Raw genomic sequence first — 22,587 nt, 5'->3', positions numbered from 1 at the left:
TATATTCCTGTCTGTGCACCATGCAGCTAGGAGGCTGTTGCCATATGCACTTAACAACATTAAAGGGAAATATATTCTGATGAAATGGAGATATTCCTGGTGTCTAGTAACTGTGCAAAGCATGTGGCATACATATTCCAAGTGGAGACAAGTGCCAGCCTTTTTGATTAGGAGCTTTCCTGCATTAATTCCTTCTGGAATTGCACTGTTTTAAGAATCTGTTGTGAAATTAGGATTGTTTATTATTCTGTGTTGTTTCTCATAACTAGATGTCTCTAAGCATCTGGTGGGTGGGTGGCATTGACTGAGGATTTGGAGACTCTGTGTGATTCTGGCACCAGAGTTACCCTGTGGATTTAGCACCGTTTTTGTATAGGAGCCTGAAGTGACAGAACCCATAAATAATGTACAAAGCTGTACATTACAACAGAAGGATACTAAGTTATGCCTCCTGTTCGTATACATTGGTCTTCAATTAAAAAAAAAAAAAGAAAAAAAAGAGGAGCCGTCTGAGAAAGTGCAATTGTGACATTAGAGCTTGACTCACAGATGCATGTGCATTTCTACTTAGCTGTGACCCAATGTACACCTACCAAAGGGTGTAATTAGATATTTTTTTATTTCAAAATCTGATGATAGCAGTTAGATTTTAAAAGAATAGGTAAGATCCCTCGTAATCTGATGACAGTATTTCCCTTTGGGCCGGAGATGTTTGGGTTCCAGCTTTCTCTGGTTAATCAGTAACTGCTGATGAACTTGACAGATCATTTAAAAATATCTTGACAATTTTCTCTTGCAAGTGCCATGGTCATCATGACACTAACTTTTGACTAGTACTTTCCAAACCTTGCCATCTCTGGCTGAAGTGGTGGACAGCTCTGAGCTCAAGTGTTTTCCAAGTCACCTTAGCTAGGCATGAGGGAGGCTTGAAACACTGACGAAATCCCTTTTTTAGCATCGCTATGCGCAACACTTTTATTCTGTAGTTTAGTATAAATCCTTTGATTAGTTTCTTGCACATACTTTTGGAATGAACATAGCTGATCCTTTCCAAAACTCTGTTGCCTCAGTGTTTCTACAACATTCAGTGTTGTTTTCTGCCTTCGCTAAACATTCAGTGTGCACTTCAAGTTCTCTTTGCAACGAGACCAATGTTTCAAGAACTGACTTATGTAATGGAGCATTTGCCTGCCATTACAACCCAAAATATAGCTTCCCCACATTTGGCAGAACATATGTTCTGGGGGAGGGACAATGGCGAAGACCTAAAGAAATCTAAACATCTAAACAAGAAGTGAAACAAAGCAGCACAATTCATTAGTGGAAAACCACTTGGGGCACCAGTTTGTCTAATTCTCTACTGCTGTAGACATTTATAATCCCAGAGAAAGGTTTCCCTGGCAGCATTTCAGGGGAAGGCTTATATTTTCATTATGAAGGAGTACTCTTGAAAAATATCCTTAATTAGGTCAGGACTGACTGAGGTTTCTTTAACAAAAGCTAAAAATGACTTCTTCTTTTTATTTTTACTGTTGTCAAACTGTTTATTGCAATCCCTTACATAAAAATAAGGAGAAAGCTGATAATATGCAAAGAGTGATGATCTGGACACTGGTCAATTGCTCCACCATCTCGACTGAGTCACAGTCATTTTCTGTCCTTTAATTTTCACCTCTTCTGAAATAGATTATTTTCCTTAGCTTTGGGAACAGTCAGTAGTATGAGATGTCTTGATATCTTTCGTAGCTAAAAAATATACAATTCTGCAACAGCTGAATCATCAGCACCTTTAAAAGGGTGAAGATGGAATTTTTACTGGGCTTATTTTACCCACCTAAGCCTTATGTCTCCACAAACCCAGGCTCCTAAGCACAGTTCCTGAAAATGTCCCCGAGTGTGTTTGGTTTGGTGTGGATTCACTGCCTTTGTGAAATGTTAACCTCTTGTCAGGGGTGGTTTCCTTCCATTTCCAGGGACGCCTTCTGTTCAAGCAGAAGAACCTATGAAAAAGCCTTAAAATCGGTCTTTAAGATACAAGAATGGAATCAGATGCCTCATATTCATATGAGGATGGTTTGGCCACAGTTTTGGAATCGTTTCTGGTTGCTCCACATCCCAGAATGGGACATGCTCCAGCCAGAGATCTGGCACTCTTTCTTCATGTTTTTTAGATTATTGCATATTATTAATCTGTTCTTTCTCTGAGGGTCTCTGAGACCACAGTGACCTAAAAATTATCACAAAGTAACTTTGGCCCAAATGCCTCTTCTTTTCTGAGAATCTTTAACCTTCACACCTCTAATCACTGAAGCTGGATCTTGTAAAAACCATGTGTACCTTTATTTCATATCTGACTCACCCAAAAGACCACCAGAAACACTCAGAAACTGCAAATGAGTCCTGGAACTAAATATTCAGGGCTGCCAAATTTTTTATTTGTTTTACTCACCTTGCCATTGGTTTTTCCTCTTTACACCTGTTTTTTTTTTTTTTTTGGCTTTGACAATCATTTTGTAGATCAGTTATAAATATGTTTCATCAAATTCTTGTTCTGTGTTTGCCAACTTTACGTGAGACTTTGAGAAACACACTGTGATAAATATTAAAATAAAAAATTATTTTCCCCAACTCATAAGGGTTTCGAGGTTTTTTTCCAGAGTGATGCTTTTGGCTTTTGAATTTTTAAATGGTTAACGTGCACCTGCAGTGGCACCCCCTTTTATCATTTAGCATGTTATTTGTGGTAAAATCAAAGTGTGACATTTATTTTTGTCTTTGAAAAAAACATTGAAATGATTAAACAAACATTCAAATCATTGCTAAATGCTAAATTTATTGATTTTCTTGGTAATTAAATGAATGCTTAGGCATTAATGATCAGCTACTGTAATGTCCTGCACCTGCTGTAGTAAAGGCTGATGTCCTTACAAAGAGAAGGAAAATTGTTGTATATTTTCACAAAGTAGTTAAGACTGTGTGTGTAAGAGTGCATAATTTAGGATCTGTGTCAGGCAGAACCAAGAAAACACTGAAAAAATGAGATTATATTAAAAAAAAATGCAACACAGCTAGGTTCTTAATTCTTTCAGGAGTTCCTACTGATGTCTTTGCAGATTTAGGTGCTCAAGTCTTATCCTGATACCTTTCATGACCATGCTACTGAAAGTCTCTAAGTATCATCTGTAAATGGGCTTCAAAATGTGTAACTCTTTTAATATGTAATTTTAAAGGTATTTTTAAACCCTAGTTCACTTACGGCCAACTAACTCCAGGTAGACAGGTGGGTGTTATTTACTCTTGGCTTACAGTTCCTTATTTTTGATTGTCTATTTCTCTAGAAATCAGGAAGTGCTGGGTTTTCTCTGATTCTGGAAAAACCTACTTGTATTTATCTTTTCCTCAGCGTGTTTCAACCATTGTAATTCAAGCCTGTTTTGTGTTTTCCATGAGCCCTCGCATATTGCATAAATTAAATTCTGAGGACCTGTATGTGACCATAAATTCTTGCAATCAGTAGAGCAAAGGAATACTCTAAGAGTTTGCCACTCCAGGCAGTAATTTTAGGTCTAATTTTCTCACAGAAAAACATTTATGAGTGACCCATTTTGTCTCCAGCTGGTCCTCATAATGCAAAGTACCTTCTCTCATGAACAAATATTTTTCTAAATGTTCCACAGTAATTTTTCAAAAATATCGTATTTCATCAAATATAATTTAGACTTTTCCTCTGTGTGAGATATTTGTGCTTCGGCAACCTGTTGTTCTTCTAGAGACATCTTCCCTGTTTCAGTGGGAGAATTTGTAAGGTGCAGGAATGTCATTGTACTTTCAATTAGGGTGGAGCAGGCCCAGTCAAGGAAATCACAAGTCCTTTTGTTAATCTTTTCACTTCCCACTACATGTTACGATGCCCAAATGAAGGTATTGGATTTGCGCAGCATGTGTGGCTCTGGACTTTCATGTGAAATTTGAGGGAAATAGGACTGAGTGTATAGGGAGAGCTAAGTCAGGCAGCATTTTGACTCCCCAAAAGCTCTCCCTGCATTTCCAGGGTGTGGGATAGCTTCTGCTTCAGAGGCTGTGAGTAGTCTCCTTATGTGGTGGTTTGTCCTTTGATGAAATGTCCAGGTGAAGAAGACAGCTTATTTCATTATTTTTCTCTCAATTTCAGTAATCTCAGGCTCTGGCTTTTTAAAAAGGATATGGTTTCCATAGTTACAAGTTTAAATCACCTTTGATGCCATTACCTTTGTGCGCATATCTTACAAAAGCATCTTGCTATGTTTTTAGACAGCTTCAATTTTCAAGTAATTTCTGAGGACAAGCTAAAATGCATTTTCTTTTCCAAGTGCTTTATAATTTTCAAAAGCTCTTATCTGTATGTCTAGAACTTGTAGTAAACAGACTGCATGCATTTTTTTTTTTTCTTATCAAACAGTGGAAAACAATATTGTCCTACTAGGCTAGTTGGGATTTATTTAGTAACAAACCAAGAGAGGTACTTCTGTGCATGTTATTATAAACCTTAGCACTTCAAAATAATCTGTTGGAAGTTTTACAGCCTGAGCAGTGCATTCTTTGCTATGAAGTTTCACGGGATTGTTCCTGTGATCCAATCACAGTCATCAATAGCACGTTTGTCAGTAGCTGTTGTTATGATTAATTTTTCATAAATGGGTCTCCCGTGGAACTGAGTGAGCAGTAACATGATTTATATCACTGAGTGAAAGAACATAAAGACTTGCTTTTCACAAAACGCTAAAAATTTCACTTTATGGCTTCTGGGTTACTGTCTCAAGTCATTTGTGGTGTACATGAGCAGAGGATGATTGTGAGTTCTTAATAATGGAACTAATGAGTGGATACAAAAGTAGGAGAGATATATTTATGTACCTCTTGGAGAACTAACAAAACTTTTCTGTGTGAAAATCTTTTTTTTTTTTTTTTTCACACATTTTACTAATGAAATCATTTAACTGTCAAGGAGGGGAGAAGAATGCACCAACCCAACTGTAGATGTGTTTCATCCCTGTGATAATACCATAGTTTGTTAACCTTAAAGTCAGTTTAGGGTTTTTGAGGTCTTCATTCAAATAATTTTGGGCAGCTGCCATCTTGTGAAGTTTATTTTAGCACAGATTCACTTGACTGGTAATTTTGGATCAGATTTCTGAGAATTATAAAGACTTTGGAAGTGCAGTCTCTACAATAACTGTTTCAGGCCCACTTCCCTTAAGTTTGTTCTGACTAAAATAAGTAAATGAGCAAATTGAGCCTTTGCCATTTTTAGTCTGCAGTAATTTTAACTATAGTAATTTTTTGTAATTTTTTTGTAATTTTAACTGCACTTACTAATGTAATTTTGTAATGTTAACTGCAGTCATTAATTATTAATTATTTTAAGTTAACGATTGGCAATTAATTCTTTTAAATTAACTATCAGCAATAACTTCATTAATTAATAAAAATTATGCAGTATTATATAATGGACATATAAAAATATTACTTTATTATATAATAACAAAATATTTATTATTGTAGTTATTACTCATACTTTTACTAATTATTAAATACTTTTAAGGCTGTTATTAATGCAATTTTAAAATTTTAACTGTAGTCCTGCTGAAGACATCTAAGTGAATCTGTGAATTGGTTTTTTTTAGTAGAGGGAAGTCTGTTTTATACTGGAAAATTTAAAAATACTGCAATGCACCAATGTCATACCATTTTTAATGGTTTGTTCTGCAGGTCTCTGTAAAAATGAATGAGATATAAAGCAATAAATAATTTTTTTTGATTGCTAATGCTTTTCAAAGGTTATGCCACAGTAGTCCCACACACAATACTTTCTTTATAATTGCCGAGTATATTTGATAAGAAATACAGTTGGTCTGGTTCTGATCAACCATGGCCCAAGAATAACTCAGTCTTGGAGTTGGAAAACTTCTGCCCTATTTGGATCCCATTGAAAGTGATAACACTGAATGGAAGACAAGTTGTAGGTGAGGCTGGATTTAAAATGGAACAGAATTTTTACTGGAAAATGCTATTTTTTTTCAGTGTGATATGAATTTTTTATGGAGACGCCTGAGATTAGCTCAATTATTGCGTGGTGCTATTAGCACCATAGCCCTGGATGGAAAAATCACTTCAGGTCTGGACTCAATGATCCTTGTGGTCCCTCCCGATTCAAAATATCCTGTGATACATAGTTCCATATGCACACCTTTATATCCTCTTTTCTGTGATTTATAACTAAAATATACAGAATGCAATTGCTGCTGACCATGTTTGTGCAAATGCCATGTACAATATTAGAATAAGATATGATCAATGTTGAAATACTTATTTTCATGCATAGTGCAGTTTCCATACAGTACAAGTTTCTGACAGCCAATAATGGACATTTGTTCTTTTTTTTTAAGGACATTTTCATTGAATCAGCTGAAAAAAAATATACTTTTGACTTCTGAGCCTGTTCTGATAAGCTCAGTTCCACAATGCAATTTCCCCATATCCTTACATTTGAGAGTAAAGGACTACTTATTTCTCAGAGACCTTCCATCATAACCTTCTTATGGAATTGTTTTACTCTAAGAAAACCTTGACTTTAACAAAAAAAAAAGGAAAAAAAATTCAAAAAGATGGTTTTACTTGGTCTTAAGGGAGAATACAATGTTTATGAATTACATTAATTGACATTATTTGAAAGATTAGGAGTGAAATGAAACAGACTGTTTTGAAAGAGAGGTTAGAAATGAAATGAAACAACATTTTGAAGGATAAGGAGCAAATTAAGCGTATTTTACTAACAGCAGAAACTTCTAGTTGTCTGCATAGAAAAGATAAGTATTGATGTAAAACTTTTTTTTTTTTTTTTTGACACTGGTATTTTACATTTGACTTTCAAAGTAATGAAAAAATCTGAATGACTGAAGGGGATAGATGAAACATGGTATTATGTGATACTTTGCTTTCAGCACAAGAAGGCAGGACACTTGGTAGTTTGAGAAATCTGTGCCCTGTCTTTACTTCTGTGATTTATTTTTAAAAAGGAAAAAAAAAAGATAAATGTTTTGTAAATGTGTTGGATTCTAGGCTTGTCTTGTGCAGTGGGGTTAGAGCAGCACACGTTATTCTGTGTCCAAGATTTCCCTTGAGAAATCTTCTGATTCATCCAGAACCATTCCAAGTGAATTCCTGTCAGTTTTCAGAACCAAAATCTGGATCGAGCCTGTCAGACTTCATCGTCTGCTCAGGCAAAAGTGTGACCCGGGGAACAGATACTGAAAAGAAAAAAACCCGAAACAATAGAAGTAATTTGCTGACAATTTGTCAGTCCTCACTGTGCTTGTGGTTACTGGTGGATTGTGTGTCAGGGAAGGGGACATCCTCTCCCCGGACACCAGTGAGCCTCTGGGGAGATCCAGCGCACGACTCCCAGCTGCCATTCCCAAGCTTTTCCCAGCAAAGTGCATCGCTGTCTCTCTCTGTTCATATCAAACAGGAAAACTTGGAAAATATTTTCCAAAGCTGAGCCTGCAAACAAACTATAGCGAAATTTGGGGCACCAAAACCCAGGAGCTTGCTGGAGACGTTGTTTTATGGCATTCTGCAGGATTGCTCTCCCACACAAACTGCCCTTTATTCTGCAGGCGATAAAATCTCTCTCACCAGCTCATCACTGTCCTCCCCTCTCCCTGGCACCTCCCTCCTTCCTCCCCTTTAGCACCCTCTTTTCTTCATAGGTACCAATTACCTCTCTCCTCAGAGATCTTCTAATGACTGTGTAGCCAGCTAAGCTCTGAGAAATGATTGTGAGCGTGCATTTAGCTTTGTAAAATAACCCATTTTCAGACCTGCAGATGGGCTGCTGTGTTTGAAAACTTGGAGATATTTTTTTTCAGTCGTACCAGCTGCTCTGGGAAAAGATATTTCCTCCTCCCACAAACCCTGTTCTGCACCAGCTTGCAGTTTTCGCCTTGTATGCTGATGGCAATTAAAATAAGGTATGTCCACAGAACACACAATCAAGTACATTGTTAACACACCTTTGCCTATTTGACTTTCCATCTGTTTACCAAGCGAGAAATGATAACTTTTAATGTATAGTATTCCCCCCCCCATGTATATGAATATCCATATTTAAAATGTCTTCATATACGTATATTTTACCTGCTTGCTGTCAGATAGTTTAGATTCCTTTTTAAATTACAGACACAAAACCTCCTTTGATATAAAAAAGATGTGGGTCTGCAAATCTTCAGAAGACTTCCCGAAGCTCCTTTAATATTTGAGCTGGAAATCTGAGATTTAAGAAACTTTCTTGGAGAACTATTGGGGTTTTTTTCCAATATCCTTAGCTGCAGAATCCATCTGCAGGAATTCTCTGGGCAGTGCCTGTTTGCACTTCGTCTGAGCCCCTGGTGATCCACAGGAATATCTAGCAACATTTGACAGAAATTGAATTTCACAAATAAACCGAAAGAAAACTCTTCAAAAACCTTTCGTCGTGCAAAAGCTGCTTTGGAACCACGTTCCAGTACTTGTAGAGCTTTAACCATTGCGGTTATAACACACAGGTATTGTCTGGTTTTGGGTGATGTTTTTACCTGGAGATGTTCTGTCTGATAAGGAACTGAGGTACAGAGGGACATGGCGACCTCAGTGGCAGAATGAATTCTGGAATCAAGTGTCCTCTGAGTCCTGCATTCTCAGCTTGGCCATGCTCTCTCCTTGGTAGGAGGTGGTGTCAAATGAACACTTGCCCCTTTAGAACTCATTGTACTTCCAAATATTTAAATTTGCATCGTGCTGGAGGTAGAAGTAGCTGATTTAGATTCCCAGGGACAATGGGTCTTGTAAGGGAAGTGTCAACAGTCCATAAACCACAGGGGTGCTGCACTTGGCAGCCTGAGGTTCGAATAAACCTGCCAGCTGATGATGAAAGAAGATGCAATGGTCTAGTGTGGTACAGTAAATATTTCCTTTAAAAGGAATGGCTACTGAATACAGCAGGAGAACATGGGCAAAATCAATTCATAATACGTAGCAGGAGGTTGTTGTAAAGAGCTTGCTTTGGGAGACAATTCTATTCTGCAAATATCAGAGTGCTTGAAGTATAACCCCTGTTCCCAAATGTGTCAGCGAGTTCACTGATGGCATCACCTTATATTTATGATATATTCTTGGTTTTGTCTGTCTCGATTTCATGGTCAGCACCAGAAATCCCAAAGAATTTTTCATCCTTCCCTTATCTGCTTGGCTGTGAGTTTTTATTGTTTTTACTTTCTGGGAGATTTTTTCCGTTTAGTTACAGCTTTGAGGGTTTTTTTGGTCTCTGAAGATGATGTCATTCTTGCTTTTGGGCCTGTTGTGTTTGTGGGATGTGTTACTGCACATTTTCCTTCCGTATTTGCAGTCTAATTAAGACCTATTCCAACCAGAGTTGACTGAAGATTCAATTACTTACTATATCACTATAAAAATGCTTTTTGAAAAAGAGGATGGATTGATTGAATAAATAATGGGCATGTGTAAAACTTGCTGCTTTTTTATAAATTACTTGTCTAGATATAAACCATTTCTTTTCTTAGACAGTGTAAGTTGTTTTTTTTGTGTTCTTCCTGAAAAAACATCCAGCCTGAAAATTGGTAAAGAAAGGTGTTCTTCTGTATGAAAAAAAAATTATTTCTATTATGACTTTGAGAGCTCAGCTACTGAAAAAAGACAGGAACTTTATCACATACCTCATGTCTTGGAGAAATACAGAGTGAGCAGGTGAAGGCAACAGCCAATCTACAGGTGTTGAGCAATTCAAGGACGAAATTATGGTGATAAGAAAACACTGAATAGCTGCCTTTGAATAGCAAAGATGCTAAAAAGCTGAATTCAGTTTTGTTATTGTTCATTAGTATTTTAGCCAGTTATAGTCAAGTTAGAGGCACTGAGGTCAAGGCAGATACAGAAGAACTTGCAATCGTGTAAAATCAGTGACAGGTGATTCAATAAATTATCAAGATGCTGAATTTTAGGTTGATATTGAGGTTTTAAGTTAACACAAACTCCTGCAGAGTTATTGTCTGGCTTAGTGGGAAAGAGCAGAGGTGAAATTTCAGGGTGGGGGGTTTATGATTTTTTCTGCCCTGTCCGTGGTAACTGGGAAGTTCCTAAAGGCAGAGGTTGCCGAGGGAGAAAGTAGGGTGTGATTGGAGGGGATGTGACCTAGAAATGCTGCTCCAGGTTTGCAGCAGTGAATTTTCTTAGGGCTAAATGTAGCTCATACTGGGCTTGGAGGAACTGGTTGTTTATTCTGCTCTTGGGAGTTTTCAGGGATTCCCAAGATAGATCTTGAGTAGCTGTGTGGGATAGAGGGAGAGATTTTTTTAAAGAACATATTTATTTTCTGATATTGGAAGGAACCCTGAGTTAAATATTCCAAGAAGCCTGTGTCTTTCCTTAGCAAACCTCCTCCCCAAAATAGACTCTGTGTGGCAGATAAGCTTCTGTCAACTTTTGATATTGAAAAATCCATTCAAGACTGGCCTTAGTTTAAATCACATTCTGCTTGTGTTATCCAGAGCGCTGGATAGACTTTTCTAGATCTTTTGCAGCCTTTGTGCTGTTTCAAAACATGTTTTTTGTCCCGCAGTTTTCCAGCTTGATTGAGGTTTTGCCCCAGTTAAGCCCAGGAGGAACCTGAACAGAGCTTCTCTCTCTGCCTCCCTTTCTCTCAGCACTGCAGTGCTCCTCCAGTAATATATATGATGCTATTCTCACCGTGTCAGGGACTAAATATTTCCATAAAATGCCCTGGAAATGAAAACTCACTGCATTGTCAGTGTGAAAATATGCTGAAGGCATGCATGACTGAACAGGCAAATATAACGAGCCGCTGGGAAGTTTAATTTTGGAGATACATGGTATTGACTGACAGTGGTGTAAATGGCGAACAGACCTCTGCAAACATTTACTGTCATTACTTGTCACTGCTTGGATTCTTAAGAGAAAAGAAGTCGAGAACAGTGCTACAAAGAAGCAACAAATCATTTTAAGTGTCTCCCAAGCTCTTTACTTTGTCTAATAGGACAGCAGATATCTCTGGATCCCTTTCTAAACACGCTTCAGACAGCATGGACTGTATTAGAAAAGCCTCATTCTTGCTGTAGATAGAGGGGGATTTTAATAGCAACAGGGTTATTAGTCCATCTAAATCAATAGAGGGAGTTTTTATCTTGCTTAAGAAAAACTGACCGTGACTGCTGGAGCAGTGGGAAAGAAGAGAAATGCAAATTAGACTAATAGCTAAATCTATAGCAAGACACAAAGGTCTGAAAATGAGATAGGCACCTTGGAAAGTGCAATCCTCAGATTCCCTTCTCACCCCCCAGTCACTGGAGGTTTTATTGCAGATTGTGTTGCAGTGGTTTTTTCCCAGTCATCCAGAGCACTCCTCCTTTGCCTGAACAGCAGCATCCTCTGACCGGGCATCCGTGAGCAATGGAATGTTTAGCTGATGAGGAAAAGTCAAAAGTCACTTTTGGTGACATTCCTCAACTTATTTCTCTTAATTTGGTTGAGGCATTCAGAATACACTTACTGGAAACTTTTGGTGGTGGCTGACCACCTGAACCCCTGAAGAGCCATTGATCTCAATACAATTAATGTCTGAGGAAGAGAAGGAAAAGGCACCCTAGATCAGTCTCCAGAAAATCCATTCCAATTGATACAACACCCTCAATCTCCTTTCTCTCATTTCATCATCAGTTCAACTTTAGAAGTCTAAAGTTTCCATCAGGGACTGAGAGTGCTTTGAGAAGATTTAAATTTTCACAATGAGCAGCTTCTTGAGAGACGAGGATCTGCAGACTTGCAAACCAAGCAAGGAGCTGAAACCCATTTGTCTCTGACATTCTACAAGAATATTTTAATGATTAGCTCTTGTGGAAGAGTGGGTAACCTTCCTGCCAGACATCTCGTGAACGAGATGCATCCCCCTGTTGTTACTATTACTGTATTTAATTCTAGAAAATACTAAAGCTTCTGGGGTTAGGGAGGCGAAACCTAACAGCCCAGAGAAGTTATCAAGCACCTGATGGTTGTGAGATTCAGGGCACCTGCCACCCTGATATTTTATTTTGGCTGGGTTTTTTTTTGGCCTCTGCTCTTTTAAGGGGTCTAATATTCATGTAATCCATTTAGATATTTACCTGAGGCACTTTGCTTTTTTTTGTTTTTTTTGTTTACCTTGAGGTCTAGGGTCTCTAAAATCAGGCATTGTGTAGCCAAGCATTGCATTGCACATTGTTGCTTTGTAGACAATTCCCAAGCCTTCAAACAGCTAATTAAAATCATAGAAGCAGAAGGAAAAAAAAAAAACTATTAAACACCCCCTGTCATATCTTCCAGTGGGTGCAGGGGTATTCTGCAGTAGTTAGTGCACACTTCTAAAACACCCTTGAAAACACGGGCTCCTGTACTGGGGAAGCAAAAAGTAAGGAAGACTGCTGACATTGTGGAATGGTTTTTGTTTGTTAGGAAAGCCCATTTTGTGGAGACGAGGGGGAGGGGAGAGAGAGTTTTCTGCAACCATTACGGCTCCATCAGATGCAATATTATCCCAGTAATGATTGTTATGCCTAATAGTCATGGACAGCAACTTTATTCATCCTAGAAAGTGCACAAAGAAAAGCAGTCTCCAGGATGTGAGGCTTCCTCTGTTAAATTTGCCATGGATGGTTGGGCTCATCAGTTTGCGTTCATCTCTGACTGATACATCATGCTGGATGCTTTAGGCAAACACACACTAATTAGTAGAGCAAATAGAAAACCCCGAGGATGCCCATGCTTAATGACATTGCCCATACTCTGAATCATCTCTACAACAAAGTACTCATTTCATGGCTGTAGGCAGTGCAGGTAAATTTGTCTGTATCTGTTGCTAAGTTGAAGCATTCACTTTTAGCAAGACGATGTGTTATGCCTTTCTAGGAAACTTTAAAATGCTTTTGAACAAAAAAAAAAGTACCAGAAGTAACAGACCGGGCCATTTCAGGAATTAAAAGGTAAGAGATATAAAATCTACTGGAAGCTAAGAGTCAATAGATGCTGATGAATGAGTTACCATATAAAACCCAAAAAGATCTGAGAAGGACTAAAAACACTTTGAGGAGTGTTGAGTTAGAACACAACCCCGGCTCAAAACAAAGGTGGATTGTGCAGAAGGCTGTGCAGTTCCTGTCAGGGATGCTTTAGTCAGGTAATTGCTTTTCAATCAATCTCAGCAAAAGAAATGAGAAGTCAAATACGGAGAATTAATCAAATTCACAGGCATCTTCGAGAGACCCGCATAAAGCAGAGCTTGTTCTCCTAAATGAATGAGGTGAAGATCATGGTCAAATGAGACCCAAGAGTTTATGACATTGCTGAACTGTAGTCCCTTAATTATCCACATGAACATGGGTCTTTGGAAGCATGAAACTAAATATTCTGCATAACTGTGCCAACTCGAGGCTTCAGTAGCAAAAGCAGGCTGAATATTGTTGCCTCAGGGATGATGGATCCATTTGCCCTCATGCTGGCAGGTTGGGTGGGAGGCAAACAGTGAAGAGAGCAGACTAGGTGGAAGCAGAGGACCCGGTGTATTACACTGGAAAGTAGGATTGCTCATTCTCCTTCCTCCAGCAGGATAAGAGGAACAGAAAAAAGCATCTTGTGCTGCAAAGACCTCTTATCCTTCCCTAATCAAACTCTTTTCTCAGCAGTGAAAAGTCAGTCCCAGCCACTGCAGCAGGTGTCTAAGCAGGCATGTCCACACGGACAGGATTTCACCATTCAGTTTGGTACCAAAGCTTGGCTGCCACCTCTTCACACACGTGGAGGGACACTGCCAGTACCTCTGTGTTTGCAGCAAAAGCTAAAATCTCACCCAGCCTTTTGTGAATGAAGAGCTTGAGGCTGTGACAGTTTACCTTCTTTATAAGCATGTAACAGAGACTGAAATATAAAGAAGCTTACAGTAGCAAAGCTCTTGGCAAGTAATCTTGCAGAAAATAAAGGTCCTGCATGCTCACAGGCACCTTAAATAAACACTTTTATTTGACACACAGCGTGAAGTTGTTGGTAATCAACTTCCAAAGCTACGTTTGGAACTCAAAAATTTTCAAATCTGAGGCTAACAAATGCCTTAGTGGGGTCCAGGAGGATTTCGAACTGCTTGCTGTTTCTCATACTTCTTGGAAGTTGTGCATAAAAGCAGTTGGGTTCATCCACCTACTACAGTCCTATCCTGGAGAGAGGGGTTAGAAAGGGATTTGTGCCCTCTTGTGCATCTGTCATCCTGAAAGTATTCAGGACCTGCTTGAAGACCTTTCCTGCTTTATCCTCCACTTACAAAGCAGTGGAGGGAAGGAGAGAGAGAGAGAGAGAGAGAGAAGAGCATTTTAGGATCAAAACCCTGAAGTTAGGGACCCCAGCGGTCTAGGCTCACTTTCTTTTTTCCACCGTTGTAATCTTCTTTTGTGGGTTTAGATAAGTCATTCAGTGTCGTTGCGCCTCAGTGTGCCTGGTGTGAAGGCAAAACAATAAGCCCTGCTTTCTCCTGCTCGCATCTGCCGGGATTTTCCCGGGTGTTGGAGCAGACCTCCCACGCTCGCCGAGGTGAGCTGTGCTCGCACACTCGCGCAGCTGTGATGTGCACATTGGAGGCTGCTGCGGGCACGGATCCCGTGTTTCTGCCGCGGCCGCTTCCCCGCATCCCTCTCTCTCTCTGCCTCCTCCGTGGTACCTGCGGAGCTGCAGCCGACGTTCCCCGCCCGTAAGGCGTGCAGTGAGCGAGGCTGCTCGGTCCGGCCGCGCCGTTTAGTTGGTAATGTTTATCATGTCTGCCGGTTCGGAGAAAGACGGGAGGGTGGGGCGGTGTCGGGAAATTCTTTGAGCCGTGTTATCCCTACAGTAACTATAGACTTTGGCAGGAATGCGGGTGATTAATGTCGGTCTGTGGGCTCAGCCCGAGCGGCAGCGGCTCTGCGCTGGCTGTCTGGGAGACAGCAGCGTCCCCTGCTCCGCTCCTTCACCGAGCCCTGGGAATTCGGCTCGCCTAAGTAAACACCACCGAGCCGCTAATCGCACGCTCTGAAACAAAACAGCACTTCTGTTCGGGATCTGGGCAAGATCAGACTTCCCTCCCTCCTCCCCTCCCCTTCCCTGCCGTCCCCTCCCTCTCTGCCCCCTCCCTGCTTTTCCCCTCCCTCTCGCCGGCAGCAGCCGAGCCGGTCCCTCCGATCCGACCTGGCAGCCTCACGCCGGGGCCGCTGCCGGCTGCGGCTGCCCGGGAGCGCTCAGCCCGTCCTGCCGTGCCCTGCCTGCCCTGCCCAGCCCCGCCGTGCTCCCGGTACCCCCCGGCCCGCTCCCGCCGCCGCCCCGGCCGCAAAAAGTTGTGCGGAGCGCCGAGGATGGGAGCGCATCTGCAGCCGCTGGCCCTGCGGCTCCTGGCGCTGACTTTCCCCTTGGTGGCGAAGGGTTTTCCCGACGAAACCTTGGAGAAAGCCGCCAAATCTGAGGGATATTGCAGTCGGATCCTGCGAGCCCAAGGCACCAGGAGGGAAGGGTACAATGAATTCAGCCTCAGGGTGGAGGGCGATCCAGAATTTTACAAGCCTGGAAACAGTTACCGGGGTAAGTTGGACATCCTCTGCATCCCATACTAACGATGATGGTGAGGATAAGTGTCTCTGGAGCTGTAACGTGTCTCTGTCTGTCATCCCTGGATCCCTCCTGGCGTGTGTGTGTGTAACTGTGTGGGTTAAGGCAGGGTAATATCCCCCCACGCATTACTTTATTGGGGATGCTTCCATGACAAGTGAGAGGAGTTGGGTTTCAGTGTATCACTTTACTCCCAAGCATTCCTCATTAAGAGGAATTTCCTTTCTTTTACGAACCCTCTCTGCCGGCTCAGCGCTCGCACAAGATCACGAGTTGCAGCGATGCGAAGCACACTCTTCCCCCGTTTACCCGCTTCTGTGGCATTTCTTCCTGTCCCTTTAAATATAAACCCAGTGCATGGGAGAAGCTTTAACATTCAGCAGGAAGGAGAGGAAACTCGGAGCTAATCGTTCTTGCCCTGAAAAATGAATGTCAATATAGTGAGTTAGCATATGGGCAAACATGATGCAGCACGCTGCCAACTTCCCACATTTTCCACTTAGGTTTATCCCACTTTTTTTTTCTGGGTAAATGAACAGAAGGTTCAAACAGGAAAGAGGCAGAGACAGTGCTAACGACCACTGTGAATAAGAGATGGAGGCATTCCTTCTTTCCTGAGCATGTCACATACAACCCCTTGGAATGAACTTCCAAAGGACATTTAGGTGTATTTTACTAATTAACATCCAAAGACAGGTTTTGGTGGCTGTTCTTGCCTCACTATATGCCTTTAGAAATAAACCTTTTTGGAACGTACTGTCAATCTTGTATTATAAAAGCACTTTAAAAAGAATTCGGATATTTTTAGGTACCATAACTAACATACTTTTTGGGGAAAAAAAAAAATGGGAGTTTTTTCGAAGTATTTCTTAGATCCAGGATAAAGAGCGATGTTTTCCCATTGCATGAACGTGAGAATCTTCATATATATAGGGAGAAAAAAAATGTGGATGCAGTATAATCATTGTGTTTCTTCAAAGGCTGAGAAATACATCTGCAGCAGTGGTTCACCTGTTTTGAGCACCAGTTTATAATTTTGCATACTATTGATTTGACGTTTTCCCAAAAATTGTTTTATTTTAGCATGATGGGAGGAAAGGCACTTTACCCACAAGCTGAGTAACTGTCCCAGGCATTAGGGTTAGTACCTTGAGTCTGAAAGATTTCATGTGGAGTGTCAGCTTGATACACCTATTAAGCAGGACAAAGATGTGCCAAGTTTTTTGATAGCGACAAGTGCAAACTTTCTTTAAAAGTTTTGGAATTCACTTCTGTGAAAATGTTACTGGACATTTTCAGTCATCGACCAAAGAAGTTTCTATTGCCTAGAAACGTCAGAAGAAAGAAACTCCCAGAAGAATTAGCAGAACTAATTTTCTGGAGATATTAGGTCTTGGCATTAGGAACTCAATTAATAAAACCACATTAGGCTATTATAGCTGCTTGGAAGTGAGAAAATTACTGCTAATAGTAAAAGGTTAAAATGTAGAACAGATTATTTGCCTAAGTTTCTGACACTTAGGACTGAAGTATTCAGGTGGCATGTTGGGGTGTGTAGATTGTTCTTTAAGGACACATTCCTGAATGGTTGGAAGAACACAAATAAATGTTGACGTAACAAAGCAGTTGTTAAAACTGCCAATATACAGGAAGTTTGGAGAGCTTGTTTTCAAAGGCATTTCCAGTTTCCAGATGGAACTTTATTACTGTTTTACGCAAAGGATGGAAAATCCGGCTCATGATATATATAAAAAAGGAGATATTATGACAGGTTTGTGAGGTTCTGTTTGTTTGTTTGCATTTATTTATTTATCGGCAAATTACTCTATATGCAACATGGAAGAAGACTTGCACAACCTCCTTAGCGCTGGAGCCAGATATTCCTGTTTCCATGGCCCCTGCCTGCATTGATGCAATCTGGATCCTTGGCACATTTCCTAGTGGGCTCTTGGAATAAACTAGTATTTTCAAGGTGGGTAACACAGGAATTATCCGTACACGCAAATGTCCTCCACAAAACTGTCATAGCAGGGACATCCATTTATCTTCACGCCATCGGCTGATGTGACACATCGGTCTTTAAAGCCGCAATGCCTGGAGGAAATATCTCAGCGCTCTCTCTCGCAGTGTGGGAATCAGGAGACCACGGCTCAGAGCTGCTGTTTGCCTCTGGGGGCGGGTTTAGGGCTCCCCTGCAGTTATCCACCTTTACATCAACCACCATCTATCCGCCCTGAGGGGAAAGCCTGCGTGGATCTGTGTGCAAGGAGCTGTGAAGCCTCGGTTCTCCACTTCTGGAGCTGTGATAGGAAACAGCGGCCCTGGGCACCGAGTAACTTCTCTGAGTGGGTGTTCACTTGCTCTGTCTGCCGACACTGGCAGCACTAAATAAGGGCACGTTCTTCTGTCAGACAATTAAAAATGTCATCCTGCAAGACCAGGTCTTCCCGTAGGACCAGCTTTGTGGGCACACCATCCTAGGGTCGAGGTCCTCTCCTCTCTGCTGGGCACCCTCGACCTTGACGGAGCTGCTCTGGCTCCCACTGAAGGTCAGAGTTCTCACCGCTTTCAGAGGCACAAATGAGCCTTGAGTTTGGATGGTGATACAGGGTAATGATCCTTGAAAATACTCAGTCCTGGCTTTATTGATTGTAAAGTTAGATTAATGATTGCATGAGATTTCCATAAACAACAACAACAAAAAAAGAGTTTCCATGCTATTAAAATGTAAATAAACTCGCTTCTACAAAAAGGTTGTGGTGTGCCCATTTCATATGCTAACATGCAGTAGACATACTTTCTGCTATGATATCATGAAGTTACGATTCTGAAGAAGGAAATGAGTACTAGACTAGTTATAATCCTTCCATATACCTTCTGTGTGGATGCTGTTTCTGGTTTTAATGGACTTTCCACTTGTAGGTCAGTTCACTTTCTCAGTTTTTGAGGAAAGCCTCATTTGAGGTGGTGGGCTTCATTGCATTGGTTTGGAGACTTCTAAGGAATGTCGACTCTTTTTCTTTCCATTTCTTTCTGCCCCCTGAAAGTGCAAACGCTTTGCAAACAAGCGCTTGTTCTCTTAACTCCGTTAGCCATTCCCACGTTTCACAAAATATGGATGAAATTTGGAACGGGTGTTTGTTGGTACTTGTGCACAGCTTACAGCAGCACAGGATGTGCAGTTGTGTAGGATGAGAAAAGTCAGATTTCCCGCCTGCAACCAAAGGAGCGCCTGCTTTGATCACCCACCTTCAGTTTGGGACACTGGGGAAAGAGGAGCATGTTGAAGGCGTGTGCCAAAGTGCGATATGTAAAGTAACTAGAGGTTTGCCGGAGGGATGGAAGCAGACAAAAGTAACTGCTGATAAGTAATCTTCCCTTTAAAGTGAAATCTTTAACTCTGAGCCTTGCACTGAGATTGAACTGATCTTTGCAGGAAGTTCCTATTGTTCAGCGAAAGTTAATGAGTGTGAAGGCGGCGTGAGCAGGACACAGCTGTTGTTTAAAATGGCAGAGCTTAGCCCAAGAACTCGCGGCTCTTATGCAACAACGAGCCGCCCCCTTGTAAAGAACAGATGTGGTCTGACAGCTTCCCAGCGCTGCCCGTGCAGGGCGAGTCTCCGCCGTGCTGGAGCCCCCAGCCCAGAGGCACAGGCTCCAGAACCACCCCAGAGCAAGCTCCGCATTTGGGAGCGTTTGGGATAAGCCTCGGTGCCGTGGTGTCACCTGAGCACACGGATAGTTTCCGAGCACTGACAGAAACCTTCCCGGCCCGGGTGTTACCCGGTGTTCTGGCCTAGCTCTGGGCTACCAAAGCACACGTCCCCAAATGTACAAACCCCCAGAGCGCAGCCCCCGCTGTGCTCGGGCGGGTCCCTGCCCTCCCGCTCCCTCCCCGTGTCCCTGCGTCCCCGGCGCTGGCACAGCGCTGCGCAGAGATGGACCCAGCTGAACCCTCCGGCTGGGCTTGGTTTGTTTGACTTTTGGGCTGGATGCGTTCCCAAGCCCAGCTGCGAGCACAGCTGCCTGGATGCTGCTGCTGAGTGAGCGGCATCGCTCCTCTTGGAGGGAGCGTGGATTTATTCGGGGTTAAAATGACTGCAACCGCAGCAGGGGTATTGCTAACCTCAGGCATGCAAAAACTATGAGTCAGGCTTTGGAACTGCCTTCCTTTCGCCTTTTTTTTTTCTGATGTTTCTGTAGCCTTTCAGGTCTTCACTATTTTATAGCTAGGTGTTTAGGCTTTTGAAACCTGTTTGGTCTGATCTGTAACTTTGTGAGCGAAATGAAAACTGTTGAGTCAATTCACAGTTGGATTCTCTGCTTGCACGCATGTTTAAGTATTTCTGGTGTAACCTTTTACTCGCAGTGATTCGGAGTCTTTAATGGTGTATGATACGGAAAAATTTGTTGCATGTAAAAGACCTTTATGGCAGTTAATTTCTAAGAATCGCTGTTCAGGCAGGAGTAATGTGTTCATCTCTGTTGAGTTCAGCAGTGTGCTGTTCTCAGTTATTGCAACTGAGAGGCTGCCTGTGGGTTTTCATTTAGCCAGAGCTGCAGAAGTTTGCAAAATTGCTAATCATGCTAATTATTGGGCAGAAAATGAATTATTGAACTGGAGCAATACTCCGTAAAGCAAGCAGAAATATTAATGGCATTATGCTGCTATCTCATTTTGGAATATAACATGTGAAATTTCCTTTTTCCTCCAAATCACGACATTTAACCTCATCAGAAGCTTCCATGGAATGAAAAGCGTGTTGAAAATCTTGAGAGCTGGGGGACTTGCTGTTGTGCCCATCACTACCCCAGATTTGTACAGGTGTTTGCAGGTTTATAGGTCAAAGTGTGGCCCTTACACAAAAGTTTGAAAATTGAAATAAATCTCCCCAATCCTTTCTTATTTCTTTTTCCACGTAGAAAAGTTAGGTATTTGTACAAACCCTGTGAATTTTAGACCCAAATACAGCTGCATAATGCTAGAGATTTTCAAATTGTCTATTTTATATTTTTCCATTACTGAATTTCTAGATCAAAGAGCTCTCCATATGTTCTGAGTGAACTCTGGGGCATATTTTAAAATCCCTGTCTTTTAAGGGCAAGCTGTAATTTTTAGCAATGGGATTGAACCCCTCATGGCTCAGTCTCTTGTGGATACTCTTGTATGGAGGAGCCTTGGTAGTTGCAGTTTGCTCTGAAAACTGTGGGTGGTCTTCAGTTTTTATTGTGCCTGACAGGGTTAAAGAGTGTGACAATAAAGTGGGGTGAGAGACTCTGCATTATGCTTAAAGTAAAAGCTACTTAAAACATTAAGAGTTCAATTTTATGTCTCTTTTAGTTCAATTCTAGATTTTTTTTTTCCCTTAAAATTTTCCCCTGTTTCAGGAAAGGATTACTGTAAGCAAGTTTGGTAATTTCGAAAGTTCTGTCCCTTTCTTTCTGAGAGTGTTCAAAACAGCCTCAGCTGATGACCCTGAGATCATCTCAGCTGGTTACAGCCTGATGCTAAAAACGTGAGTTCAATCCCTGTAAGGGCCATTCACTTAGGAGCTGGACTTGATGATCCTCGTGGGTCCCTTCCAAACCAGAATATCCCGTAATTCTGTGAGCTCAGGTGTTGCTGGGTGGTGCTTGGGCGCTGCTGATGGTGAACAGACAGATCACACAAAGCTCTCTTGCACTGGCATCAAATCAGGGATTTAATCCTGCTGCTGAGCGTGGTAAAATCAAATTAGTCAGCATTGCATTGCCCATGCTCTGCTGATGGATCCAGTGCTGCCTTCCTGGTCAGGACAGGTGTGTGAAGAAGGGTGTTTGCCGGTGTGTGGGATTGGTTCGGCAATCAGAGCTGGCAGCACAACCTTTAGGGGCCAACTTCAGCCAGGAGTTTAGTGTTGTGTCCTGTTTTCCTTGAGGACAAAGCAGAGGAAGGATATTTTGATGTCCCCCATTTCCAGAAGCTGGAGCGCCGTGTTGAGTGCAGCTGAGCTGGAGCTGGCAATGTGGTAATCTGGCATTACAGAGAGACTTTCTGTCCACTAAAGTACTTTGTCTGTGCTCAGAACTGGACAAAAACTAAGTCAAATATTTTGGGATGCTCCTTTACATTTAACACCTCCTCACCCCCCAAAACAAACAAGAAGAGCCCTCACAAAGAAAAAAAACCCTAAGTAGAGAAACCCCTTGAACATGTGTCCCCACCCCCAAATCACCACTAAAACAACCCTCCTGTAGATCCGAGCAGATTACAAATCTGGTCCAAAAAAAAAAAAAAAAAAAAAAAAAAAAAAAAAAAATGGGGGAAAAAGAAAAAAGCTGAGGTATTTCATGCCAGTGTTTCTCAGTTTATGTGGAAACTTGGACTGAACGTTTTGTATTTCTGGCTGGCTTGGCTCCCTGTTGTCAATGCTCTAACTCTCATTAATGCCAGCTTAGAACACACACCTTTCAAGCTGTGAAATGATGTGCAAGTGGCTGATTTCCCAATTAATGTTGTGTTCTCGTTATTTCCCTCTACATCCCATCCCAGTGACGCTGTCTGCTGCCACTCCTGCCTACTTCCGAGGGTTCACACTGATCGCCCTCAAGGAAGGAAAAGAAGGTGACAAAGAGGAAGACCATGCAGGATCTTTCCAGGTGAGAGAACTTTCCCTGACCTACACCCCTTGGAGTCTTCTTTACTGCTTTACTGCCTGGTTCAAAGGGAGATTTTATAGGCACAGTAGAATGCAGATTGTGTTTAAGTAAGCACAAATATTTGTGGGTGTTGACATGAGGACAGCATAGCATGTTTTATATTCCATATGTGTTCAAGGAGTCAAGGCTCCTGTAGCTGGGCTTCAACTTGCCTTCCCACATTCCTACAGTTAAAAATGAGCGTCA

The 22,587-nt window shown here is 41.6% G+C and overlaps 1 protein-coding gene across 4 annotated transcripts in view; it reads left to right on the top strand.

Annotated features, from left to right (window-relative positions):
- The window catches only part of SPON1 (spondin 1), a 255,809-nt gene that overhangs the window by 64,934 nt on the left and 168,288 nt on the right, over positions 1-22,587 (top strand). For 2 of the 4 annotated variants that reach the window (XM_066187222.1, XM_066187223.1), the window contains 2 exons: positions 12,991-13,064; positions 22,235-22,341. Coding sequence is in view for 1 of the 4 variants with exons in the window: in XM_066187221.1 (XP_066043318.1) it covers positions 15,453-15,675; positions 22,235-22,341 (330 nt within the window). In the remaining 3 variants the exon portion in view is untranslated. Of the gene's footprint in view, positions 1-12,990; positions 13,065-15,289; positions 15,676-22,234; positions 22,342-22,587 lie in introns of those variants that run through there. The other 2 variants (XM_066187221.1, XM_066187225.1) reach the window with 2 other exon arrangements.

Source organism: Chamaea fasciata, unplaced genomic scaffold (assembly GCF_029207755.1).
Source record: "Chamaea fasciata isolate MVZ Bird 193981 ecotype frontalis unplaced genomic scaffold, bChaFas1.0.hap1 SCAF_7, whole genome shotgun sequence".
Taxonomy (NCBI): Eukaryota; Metazoa; Chordata; class Aves; order Passeriformes; family Sylviidae; genus Chamaea; species Chamaea fasciata.
The sequence above is the reverse complement of the archived record's forward strand: the minus strand, read 5'-3'. Positions and strand labels throughout refer to the sequence as shown.